The sequence below is a fragment of the Ranitomeya imitator genome, chromosome 5 (genome assembly GCF_032444005.1).
Source record: "Ranitomeya imitator isolate aRanImi1 chromosome 5, aRanImi1.pri, whole genome shotgun sequence".
NCBI lineage: Eukaryota > Metazoa > Chordata > Amphibia > Anura > Dendrobatidae > Ranitomeya > Ranitomeya imitator.
In genome coordinates, this window is record NC_091286.1 from 47,966,357 (window position 1) to 47,979,308 (window position 12,952).

At 45.2% G+C, this 12,952-nt stretch overlaps 1 protein-coding gene across 1 annotated transcript in view; it reads right to left on the reverse strand.

Moving 5' to 3' along the window:
- Nucleotides 1–12,680, reverse strand: part of STPG4 (sperm-tail PG-rich repeat containing 4) — a 110,126-nt gene extending 97,446 nt beyond the window's left edge. Inside the window, exon 1 of the mRNA XM_069768640.1 lies at nucleotides 12,630–12,680. Coding sequence (XP_069624741.1) covers nucleotides 12,630–12,647 — 18 coding nt within the window. The 5' untranslated portion in view covers nucleotides 12,648–12,680. The remainder of the gene's footprint in view (nucleotides 1–12,629) is intronic.
- Between the last annotated feature and the right edge of the window lie 272 nt (nucleotides 12,681–12,952).

Here is a 12,952-nt window from a genome sequence, read left to right on the forward strand (position 1 = left end):
ATTCCCACAAGGTATAAACCGCTTACATGTGTGGCGATTATACAGTATGGAGCATCATGTAGGGCCATTATACAGAATGTGGAGCACTGCGTAGCTATTCTACAGTATGGAGCACTGTGTGGCCATATTTTTTTTTGGTTTTAATTATTGTATATGAAACAGTGTGATCAGCAGTGCTGAATGGGTGTGGTTGGGACTTGGATATGGGTGTGATTAGTTGTGAAATGGGTGTGGTCAGAGGCGTGGCCCAAAATTTGCCGCGGCGCACATAGTGCGCCGCAACCTTTACACTTTTTTCCCTTCTTCAAAAATTGGGAGGTATGGTACCGCATTTCCCAGATCACAGCAAGTACCGCAAATCCCATAGGGAATGAATGAAACCAAACGCAGTGTTGCCGTAAGTGATCCGTTACGTGGCAGATGCAGAAAAACTGCCCGATCTGCTGAAAAAGGCGACTTTCCAACAGCGATTCTTGCCAAAGTCACTGCGGATAGTGTCATACTCACCAATGGGGGAGGCAGCACTAACAGTGCCTAGGGCAGCAGAAACTCTAAATACGGCCCTGAGTACAGTCCACAGTGCCTCCATCTGCCTCATTATAGGGAATCTTTAATCAAGATTTCCATCTGAAACACATATTTCAGAGATTTACATAGAAATGCAGGATAAATGTGCGCTGAGCCTTACTGCTATCTTTGGGAGGCAAAATAAACAAATCAACAGCAGGTGAAGAATTTGTTTTATTTATTTTTTACATCATTCCTCGTGTGGATAAAAGTACCGTAATTAGATGACTTTAATATTCTAGTCGGTGCAATTACAGCAATAGCAGATTTATATAGGTTCCTTTTCCTATTTGGCTGCTGTAACTCCCCTGAGCACAACCTTCACCTTATTTTATTGCCTCCCATCAGCACAGCCCCTCCAATCATTTCCCTCTCCATCTGCACAGCCCCTTCCCTAATTTTATGCCCTCCTGCACAGTAATATAAGAACTTTAAAAAAATCATACTCACCTAATCCAGGCTCCCGGTTTACCATCTCTTCTGTGCAGCAGTGAACGCTGGATGGCGCGGTGACGTCCAATGCTCTCTTCGTGCGCCTTCTTCAACAAGGCGCAGTCAGAAAGCAGCCTGTGTCTTGCTGGAGATCCCAGTGGAGCAGGGGAGATGGCAGTTCTTCTGCTCCTGTCCCAGGTGGCACACAGCAAATGTATTCACGTCTGATAGACGCAAATGCAATGCAAATGCAAACATCGCTCACTGCTGTGCCTGCGTCCCCCTCGAGTAGGCAGGAGGTAGCACTCTAGGCAGGTGCCTACCCTGCCTAACCCTCATCCTAGCCCTGTGAGGGTTATATCACTCTCTACCTGACCTCCACGTGGAGCGTCAAGTATGCAAGAGAGAACCCGTCTAGTGGGCGCAGCCTTACGTGAGCCCTGCAGCCAATCAGTAGCCGATAATGGGTGACTTCACTCTCACTTTCTTCAGATGCAACTGACATTCGGTGGAGGTCAGAGAGGAGCAGCAGCTCTCGCTTCTTCTAGTTGCCAGTTTCATATGAAGGAAGTGAGAGTGAAGCAACCCATTAGCAATTATTGACTGGCTGCAGTGCTCATGTGACATAATGTCACGCAAGCCTCGGGAGACCCGGCAACAACATCACTAGAATGGCACCGGCCCTTGAAGTGAATACAGGCTCTTTTTATTCTACGTGAAGGAATGCTTTAATTGAGAAGGAGTTGCCCGAGTAGTGGACAACCCCTTTAACTGCACATATTTAGGGCTAAAAAGCAATTTTCCAATTGAGTTTCATTAATATTTTGCAATTTTTACATGCTCATTCATTTCCCTGCACATTGCTGGCTGTAGAATGAGGTAACTGTGAATTTGGCAGTGAGACTGAATTCCCTTATCTGGCCTTTTGTGACATTTTTTTGCAGCTGATTTAGGTTAGGACTACTAGGTGACATGTAATGCGACACTTACATCGCAGTGCAGCACTGCATCTAAACATTTCCTATAGTGTCACATAACGACCTGCAACCTCCTGCAGCTGCAAACATAACGACCTGCAACCTCCTGCAGCTGCAAACATAACGACCTGCAACCTCCTGCAGCTGCAACACAAAATCGCAAATGTTTCCAAATGTCTTGGATTTTCTGTTTCAAGTCACACGCGACTCACTTGTCATAGACTTCAATGCAAGTTGCATGCAATTGCGACTTACCTGTGATTTGCACATTTCTTTACAGCAAAATTATAGCTCTAAAACAGTCATGTGGTTGCACAAAAGTTTCAGAGAATTTTATGGTTGTGCGATTTGTCTGAGAATTGCTGCCACAATTTGTCATGTAGCCCCAGTCTGATGACCACATCCTTCATGAGGTCATAAATGTGCTGAGAGGAACTTAGAAAAAAAATAGAAAAAAATGACAATCTCCCGTCAGCGGCTGATACTGATCACTGGACCTGGAGAGGGTGGGTAAAGCATGGTTCATTTTTATTTTTTTTAAACAAACTGAAGCTAGGAGACAAAGGTTTTTTTAAACTGGAAAACTCCTTAAGTGACCATAATTGTGGAAATTCTTGTTGAATGTTTATATCCATATGAAAGGGGTGGTCCGAAACTAATATTGATTTTAATTCTAAATGTATCTCTATTTATTTTAATACTAGTTTCTGTGCACTCCCTCGTCGGATCTAATGAGAAGTGAGAAGGCGGCAAGAGAGTGCACTGTCAGTGTGCATTGTAAGGAAAGAAAATATCAAGCAGAGACCAGTACCACCCTCGAAAAAGAGGTCACTTTCTGAGGCAGGTGTGTTTTCTGCTCCCAGGGTTTATCTCCTTATAATGCCCACTGACAGTGCGCTCTCTTGCTGGCTCATTACTTCTCATTAGAGTCGGCGAGGGTGCGCACTATCACTGTGAATTTAGGAAAATATTTCACAGTAAGAAAGGCGCACATACTGAATATACTCCCTGATGATGTTCCCTTTGAGTATCCCAGCACTGGTGATTCTCAAATGAAGTATCGACAAAACGGAAATAGATACAAAGAATAAAATAAATAAAGCAGTTAAATTAGATAAGTAAGAGTAGGGGCTTTAAATTAAACCATATTAGAAAAACTATTAGATTATTAAAATAGAGAGACACAGTGCTGACTTCGAGGTTTTGATGTACATGGGGGAACATTGTAATTGAGAAGGGGTTGTCCGAGTAGTGGAAAACCCCTTTAAGTAAAAAAAAAGTTACTAAATGTGTCCATAGCCTTCAAATTAACATGTAAATCCTTCTTCTTTTTCACAGACAATCCATTGCCTTTAAAAGACCATCCAGGGCTTAAAAAAGTGTAAACGAGATCAAGCACAAAGGAGTACCAGTAGGAATCGTGCCGTGAGACCGAGGCAACATCCTACTGAGGCGCGTAGCCGGTAGCAGGAACACCGCAGGAGTAACTGACTCTAGGTCTTACTTCGAACTCCGCAGGACAGTTAATTATAGGTTGGCTGTCTACCTTAAATTTCCTACGAAGACATAGGGGGCAACAATGGGAGAGGGGCGTCTCTAGGGTCCCGGAAGAGCTCCGAGCCTTCCCGTCATACGGGTGCGTCCTAGCCATAACATATCTGGGGGACGAGAAACTAGCAACATCTGGAACTAAAGAGAGAGAGAGCTGTAGAGAACGATGAACGAGAACAGCAGTTGTGAGGACTATTCCGAATGCTCAGCAGGGTAGGACTACAACACACAGGCGCTAGTGGTGGGCAACGATTTCCATCTGCGAAGGAAACTCTGGAAGTGTCCATCGGACCGGCCGGTCTCAGACAGCCCTGTTAAACGTGCTCTGGATTGAGGATCCTGAAGTCTTCAGTAAAGACGTAAAGAGACTGCAACCTTGTGTCCTCGTTATTGACTGCACCTCACACCATCACCATCTACCTTACTGGGAAGCCCTGGGGACATACTTCACCTGTGGGAAGGTATACCATCCAGCTGCCATTCCATCACCCCAGCGGACCCCACAGCAGCGTCGGTCACCCTGACCGAACACCACAGGTGGCGTCACGAACCCCTGACAGACTGCACCACCTTTATTGGATGCCCCTTAGCAGGGTCGCGGACCGGGTCTAGCCACCGTGACAGCCTCAGAACTGAACCAGAGAGGCCCGGTACCGAGAACTCGTGGCCCTGTGTCTGGGGGCGCTCCACATGCAGTTCATGTTCGCTGCGTTTACACTGTTCCACAATATCCTTCCCTTCGTGTCTCTTTCTTAGGATACCGCCGCAAGGTAGTGCAGGTGCGGTTCCGTTACGTTCTGTTCTGTTCGCTAGGCACCTGCCAGGTTCCCAGGCCTGACAGGGACCCCCTTGTGTCTTCTCCCTGCAAAACCCCCTGCCACGGGATGTTGCCTGAATCCAACCCAGTCAGCTTCTGACTAACTTCCTCCCCAACCCCTAGTTTTACCAGTGTGAGGAGTGGCCCAATAAGTAAAGCCTTTTTCTCCCCCTAGTGGCCGGAGTGTGAAGTGTAATGTGTTTTGGTGATACCTGGTCAGGAGAACTCCTTTAGTGCCATCAGACGTACCATCACTCCCCTTAGTGGCAGAGCTGTTGTGAATTCTGTGGTCAAGCTCCCTCCTGTGGTCATGAGTGGTACTTCGGCTGGTTCTGTCTATGAGCTTCCGCTGGTGTATGTGAGTGGGGCTGCGGCTTCTGAGTTTCCTTCCTCAGGTGACGAGGTTAATTCGTTAGGTGCTGCTCTATTTAACTCCACCTAGTTCTTTGTTCCTGGCCTCCAGTCAATGTTCCAGTATTGGTCTGGCTCTCTCCTGGATCGTTCTTGTGGCCTGTCTGCCCTGCATAAGCTAAGTTCTGCTTGTGTTACTTTTGTTTGCTATATTTTCTGTCCAGCTTGCTATATTGGTTTTTCTTGCTTGCTGGAAGCTCTGAGACACAGAGGGAGCACCTCCGTACCGTTAGTCGTACGGAGGGTCTTTTTGCCCCTCTGCGTGGTTGTTTGTAGGTTTTTGTATTGACCGCAAAGCTATCTTTCCTATCCTCGGTCTATTCAGTAAGTCGGGCCTCACTTTGCTAAATCTATTTCATCTCTGTGTTTGTATTTTCATCTTAACTCACAGTCATTATATGTGGGGGGCTGCCTTTTCCTTTGGGGAATTTCTCTGAGGCAAGGTAGGCTTATTTTTCTATCTTCAGGGCTAGTTAGTTTCTCAGGCTGTGCCGAGTTGCATAGGGAGCGTTAGGCGCAATCCACGGCTACCTCTAGTGTGGTATGATAGGATTAGGGATTGCGGTCAGCAGAGTTTCCACGTCTCAGAGCTCGTCCTATGTTATTGGTAACTATCAGGTCACTTTGTGTGCTCTTAACCACCAGGTCCATTGTGGTTCTGAATCACCTGTTCATAACAGTACTGGAGGCCCAAAGTACTAATGCTTCTCAATAGAGGGAAAAGAGAAGTTCTGAGACCATTTTTTTTTCTTTGCACTGTGTTTTGTCTTTCTTTTCCCCTTTACATCAGGGTGGTTCAGAACACAGGTGTAGACATGGACATTCAAGGTCTGTCCTCTTTGATGGATAATCTCGCTATAAGTGTTCAGAACATTCAAGATTTAGTGGTTCAGAATCCTATGTTAGAACCTAAAATTCCTATTCCTGAGTTATTTTCTGGAGATAGAGCTAAGTTTCTGAATTTCGAAAATAATTGTAAACTATTTCTGGCTTTGAAACCCCGCTCCTCTGGTGACCCAGTTCAACAAGTAAAGATCATTATTTCTTTATTACGTGGCGACCCTCAAGACTGGGCATTTTCCCTTGCGCCAGGGGATCCGGCATTGCGTGATGTTGATGCGTTTTTCCTGGCGCTTGGATTGCTTTATGACGAACCTAATTCAGTGGATCAGGCAGAGAAAATCTTGCTGGCTCTGTGTCAGGGTCAGGATGAGGTAGAGATATATTGTCAGAAATTTAGGAAGTGGTCTGTGCTCACTCAATGGAATGAATGTGCTCTGGCAGCAATTTTCAGAAAGGGTCTCTCTGAAGCCCTTAAGGATGTCATGGTGGGATTTCCTATGCCTGCTGGTCTGAATGAGTCTATGTCTTTGGCCATTCAGATCGATCGACGCTTACGTGATCGTAAAACTGTGCACCATTTGGCGGTATTATCTGAGCATAAACCTGAGTCTATGCAATGCAATAGGACTTTGACCAGAGCTGAACGGCAAGAACACAGACGACGGAATGGGCTGTGTTTTTACTGTGGTGATTCCACTCATGCTATCTCCGATTGTCCTAAGCGCACTAAGCGGTTCGCTAGCTCTGCCACCATTGGTACGGTACAGTCGAAATTTCTTTTGTCCGTTACTTTGATCTGCTCTTTGTCATCCTAGTCTGTCATGGCATTTGTGGATTCAGGCGCTGCCCTGAATTTGATGGACTTGGAGTATGCTAGGCGCTGTGGGTTTTTCTTGGAGCCCTTGCAGTATCCTATTCCATTGAGAGGAATTGATTCTACGCCTTTGGCCAAGAATAAGCCTCAGTACTGGACCCAGCTGACCATGTGCATGGCTCCTGCGCATCAGGAGGATATTCGCTTTTTAGTGTTGCATAATCTGCATGATGTGGTCGTGTTGGGGTTGCCATGGCTACAAGTCCATAACCCAGTATTGGATTGGAAATCAATGTCTGTGTCCAGCTGGGGTTGTCAGGGGGTACATGGTGATGTTCCATTTCTGTCTATTTCATCTTCCACCCCTTCTGAGGTCCCAGAGTTCTTGTCGGATTACCGGGATGTATTTGATGAGCCCAAGTCCAGAGCCCTACCTCCGCATAGGGATTTTGATTGCGCTATCGATTTGATTCCTGGTAGTAAGTTTCCTAAAGGTCGACTGTTTAATTTGTCTGTGCCTGAGCACGCCGCTATGCGGAGTTACGTAAAGGAATCCTTGGAGAAGGGTCATATTCGCCCGTCGTCGTCGCCATTGGGAGCAGGGTTCTTTTTTGTGGCCAAGAAGGATGGTTCGCTGAGACCTTGTATTGATTACCGCCTTCTAAATAAAATCACGGTCAAATTTCAGTACCCCTTGCCGCTGCTGTCTGATTTGTTTGCTCGGATTAAGGGGGCTAGTTGGTTCACCAAGATAGATCTTCGTGGTGCGTATAATCTTGTGCGCATTAAACAGGGCGATGAATGGAAAACAGCATTTAATACGCCCGAGGGCCATTTTGAGTACCTGGTTATGCCATTCGGGCTTTCTAATGCTCCATCAGTGTTTCAGTCCTTTATGCATGACATCTTCCGAGAGTACCTGGATAAATTCCTGATTGTATACTTGGATGATATTTTGGTCTTCTCGGATGATTGGGAGTCTCACGTGAGGCAGGTCAGAATGGTGTTCCAGGTCCTGCGTGCGAATTCTTTGTTTGTGAAGGGGTCAAAGTGTCTCTTTGGTGTTCAGAAGGTTTCATTTTTGGGTTTCATTTTTTCCCCTTCTACTATCGAGATGGACCCTGTTAAAGTCCAGGCCATTTATGATTGGACTCAGCCGACATCTCTGAAGAGTCTGCAAAAGTTCCTGGGCTTTGATAATTTTTATCGTCGCTTCATCAATAATTTTTCTAGTATTGCTAAACCGTTGACTGATTTAACCAAGAAGGGTGCTGATGTGGTCAATTGGTCTTCTGCTGCTGTGGAAGCTTTTCAAGAGTTGAAACGTCGTTTTTCTTCTGCCCCTGTGTTGTGTCAACCAGATATTTCGCTCCCGTTCCAGGTCGAGGTTGATGCTTCTGAGATTGGAGCAGGGGCTGTTTTGTCGCAAAGAAGTTCTGATGGCTCGGTGATGAAACCATGCGCCTTCTTTTCCAGGAAGTTTTCGCCTGCTGAGCGTAATTATGATGTTGGCAATCGAGAGTTGCTGGCCATGAAGTGGGCATTCGAGGAGTGGCGTCATTGGCTTGAAGGAGCTAAGCATCGCGTGGTGGTCTTGACTGATCATAAGAACTTGACTTATCTCGAGTCTGCCAAACGGTTGAATCCTAGACAGGCTCGTTGGTCGCTGTTTTTCTCCCGTTTTGACTTTGTGGTTTCGTACCTTCCGGGCTCTAAAAATGTGAAGGCGGATGCCCTGTCTAGGAGTTTTGTGCCCGACTCTCCGGGTTTGTCTGAGCCGGCGGGTGTTCTCAAGGAGGGGGTAATTTTGTCTGCCATCTCCCCTGATTTGCGGCGGATGCTGCAAAAATTTCAGGCTAATAGACCTGGCCTTTGCCCAGTGGAGAAACTGTTTGTCCCTGATAAATGGACGAGTAGAGTTATCTCTGAGGTTTATGGTTCGGTGTTGGCTGGTCATCCTGGAATCTTTGGTACCAGAGATTTGGTGGCTAGATCCTTTTGGTGGCCGTCTCTGTCGCGGGATGTGCGTTCATTTGTGCAGTCCTGTGGGATTTGTGCTCGGGCTAAGCCCTGCTGTTCTCGTGCCAGTGGGTTGCTTTTGCCCTTGCCAGTCCCAAAGAGGCCCTGCACATATATCTCTATGGATTTTATTTCGGATCTCCCCGTCTCTCAAAAAATGTCGGTCATTTGGGTTGTTTGTGATCGCTTCTCGAAGATGGTCCATTTGGTACCCTTGTCTAAATTGCCTTCCTCCTCTGATTTGGTACCATTGTTCTTCCAGCATGTGGTTCGTTTACATGGCATTCCGGAGAACATCGTTTTTGACAGAGGTTCCCAGTTTGTTTCGAGGTTTTGGCGAGCCTTTTGTGCTAGGATGGGCATTGATTTGTCTTTTTCCTCGGCTTTCCATCCGCAGACAAATGGCCAGACTGAACGAACCAATCAGACCTTGGAAACATATCTGAGATGTTTTGTTTCTGTCGATCAGGATGATTGGGTGTCTTTTTTGCCTTTGGCTGAGTTCGCCCTTAATAATCGGGCCAGCTCGGCTACTTTGGTTTCGCCGTTTTTCTGCAATTCTGGTTTCAATCCTCGTTTCTCTTCAGGGCAGGTTGAGTCTTCTGACTGTCCTGGTGTGGATACTGTGGTGGATAGGTTGCAGCAGATTTGGACTCATGTGGTGGACAATTTGACATTGTCTCAGGAGAAGGCTCAACGTTTCGCTAACCGCAGGCGCTGTGTGGGTCCCCGACTTCGTGTTGGGGATTTGGTTTGGTTGTCATCTCGTTATATTCCTATGAAAGTTTCCTCTCCTAAGTTTAAGCCTCGTTTCATTGGTCCGTATAGGATTTCTGAGGTTCTTAATCCTGTGTCTTTTCGTTTGACCCTTCCAGCTTCTTTTTCCATCCATAACGTATTCCATAGGTCATTGTTGCGGAGATACGTGGCACCTGTGGTTCCATCCATTGATCCTCCTGCCCCGGTTTTGGTTGAGGGGGAGTTGGAGTATATAGTGGAGAAGATTTTGGATTCTCGTATTTCGAGACGGAAACTTCAGTACCTGGTTAAGTGGAAGGGTTATGGTCAGGAAGATAATTCCTGGGTCTTTGCCTCTGATGTTCATGCTGCCGATCTGGTTCGTGCCTTTCATTTGGCTCATCCTGGTCGGCCTGGGGGCTCTGGTGAGGGTTCGGTGACCCCTCCTCAAGGGGGGGTACTGTTGTGAATTCTGTGGTCAAGCTCCCTCCTGTGGTCATGAGTGGTAATTCGGCTGGTTCTGTCTATGAGCTTCCGCTGGTGTATGTGAGTGGGGCTGCGGCTTCTGAGTTTCCTTCCTCAGGTGACAAGGTTAAGTCGTTAGATGCTGCTCTATTTAACTCCACCTAGTTCTTTGTTCCTGGCCTCCAGTCAATGTTCCAGTATTGGTCTGGCTCTCTCCTGGATCGTTCTTGTGGCCTGTCTGCCCTGCATAAGCTAAGTTCTGCTTGTGTTACTTTTGTTTGCTATATTTTCTGTCCAGCTTGCTATATTGGTTTTTCTTGCTTGCTGGAAGCTCTGAGACGCAGAGGGAGCACCTCCGTACCGTTAGTCGGTGCGGAGGGTCTTTTTGCCCCTCTGCGTGGTTGTTTGTAGGTTTTTGTATTGACCGCAAAGCTATCTTTCCTATCCTCGGTCTATTCAGTAAGTCGGGCCTCACTTTGCTAAATCTATTTCATCTCTGTGTTTGTATTTTCATCTTAACTCACAGTCATTATATGTGGGGGGCTGCCTTTTCCTTTGGGGAATTTCTCTGAGGCAAGGTAGGCTTATTTTTCTATCTTCAGGGCTAGTTAGTTTCTCAGGCTGTGCCGAGTTGTATAGGGAGCGTTAGGCGCAATCCACGGCTACCTCTAGTGTGGTATGATAGGATTAGGGATTGCGGTCAGCAGAGTTTCCACGTCTCAGAGCTCGTCCTATGTTATTGGTAACTATCAGGTCACTTTGTGTGCTCTTAACCACCAGGTCCATTGTGGTTCTGAATCACCTGTTCATAACACAGAGCGTCATACTGCAACGACCAGGTCTCTGGGGCGCTGCACATGCAAAGTGCTGATCGTTCTGGATCATCGGCACCCGGCCTTAGGGACAGATGTGCAATATCCAGTTGTGGGTGCTATTACGGTTAACGGAGCTCTGTTGTGCAGATCTATAACTGAGCAGTCCCTTCAACAGCTGATTGGTGGAGTAACCCGGTCTCGCACCTCCACCGATCAGACATTGACGACCTAACCTAAGAATAGGCCATTAGTGTTAAAGTCCTGGACAATCCCTTTAAGTACAAGTCTGGTGTGTCCTCTATAAATGTTGTACAAGTGCTGGGAATAAATCTGAGTCATCTTGAGAAGAGCTCGAAGGAGGGTGCTAGAAATCAGTCCTGACGCCTCTTCAAATACTTGTGCCCAATAACAAGTAATGAAGAAATTATATCCAAAGATATGGTTAAAAAGTGTCTGTCATCTATACCATATATAAAATCTATCATCTATCTATCCATCCATCCATTATCTATCTATCCATCATCTATTATCTATCTATTATCTATCTATCCATCATCTATTTATCTATCTATCCATCATCTATCAGCTATTATCTTTCTATCATCTATCTGTTATCTATCAATCCATTATCTATCATCATCTATTATCTATCTATCCATCATCTATCTATCTATCTATCTATCATCTATTATCTATCTATCCATCATCTATCTATCTATCTATCTATCTATCTATCTATCTATCTATCTATCTATCTATCTATCATCTATTATCTATCTATCCATCATCTATCTATCATCTATCCATTATCTATCTGTCTATCATCTATCTATAATTATCTATCTATCTATTATTATCTATCATCTATCCTATCTGTATCTCTCCTGTGTGTTGGACTCGCTTGCAGGCTGGGACTGGCCTACAGGAGAACAGGAGAATCCTCCGGTGGGCCCCCATGAAGGAATGGGTCACCACCCTCTTATATGAGCAGTACTTGGCACAAAAACAGTTGACTCATTTTATACAGATAAAGGCAGCATTTTGTTAATTTAATAATCAACCCAGTTTATTGCTATTGAAATTTGTGAATGAGGGTAATGTCATATTTGCATGTAGCTGAAAAGTGGGGTCCTGGAGTTGATGTTACTGGTGGGCCCTTGGCACCCCAGTCCGATGCTACTCGCTTACCTTGGCCAGACCAGAATAAACTGCTTTGCGAGGCTATAATCAATCTTTACAATCAATGTTCTAAATTATTTCACCAGTGCTTACACCGGTAATTTCTAAATCAAATGTATAAATTTAGTCCCAAAAAGTAAATTGATTCCCTGCATATTACTGTAGCCTGAAATGGAGTTGTTTTCTATAAAAGGATTTGGACAATTTTTTGTTTGGCTAATTACATGTATTTGAGGACTAAAATTATTTTTGTAATTGGGATTCATCACAAATGTTGCACCGTTTGCCTTCTGTCGCCAGTGTATGTTGCATTGTCTATTGCCGGCTGCAGGGCGAGTTATCGGAGAAGCTGCGTATGAGCTGGTTCTGACCATCTGATGGGACAGTTTGTAACTCTATTATCTGTCTCTTTCTGACCGGCTCTCAGCTGATTTATAACCATAGACCACATCAAAGATGAATGTGTCTGGATACAAAGAGACTGTAAGAATCACATTTTTTTCATGATTTCTTGCCCCAAATATATGGACTTAAGTATATAAAAAAGTCCCCAAAAGTGGACAACCCCATTAAGACTCCCATGCACATTTAGTTTTAGGTCACCCAAAACTTTTGATGGGACTGTGGGCATCTGATGTGTTCGAGGGCTCCGCAAAAATTGCAGCTCCGAGTATGGTCCATTGAAAAAACCACGTATGATACAGATACTTTCATGTCGAGCACGGATCTGACGTGAGCCCCTTAATCGAATCCCAAAAAGTTAATTTGAACATAAAAATCATTAATCAATTATATAAAAAAAAAAAACAACTTAAATATGTGCAATATCCATGCAATGTAACCAGTTTATCTTCCACTGCCATCTAAACTTTCCTTTCTCATCGTTCTCAACAAATACGCTCCCTCTGGGGCTCACACTGATCCAGAAGTTTCTATCATTCATTGTAGATAATAAATTACCACCAACCATGAAGAAAATCAGACAGATGGGGATATGTTACCTTCTTCTGTCGCTTCATCAGCGGATTTCTCCCTCTTACCTTCACTTCTGCCATTTTACTAATTCTTGGTAACCAAAACAATGTATTATACGTTTCGCTGACATGTGGCCCAACCGGACAATCGAGACAATGGCCCCCAGCAGCTTCCTCATACCGGTAGTGCAATTGTTTGCCATGACACCTGCTGCAGGCTATACAGAGCAGCTCAACCAGACTGCTGGAGACCTGCTATGGGTAGCACAAGCGATCAGAAGATCACCGCTTCTAGTCTCCTCAGTTGACTATCAAAGTACAAACAAAAAAGTTTTTAAAAATATAAAAAA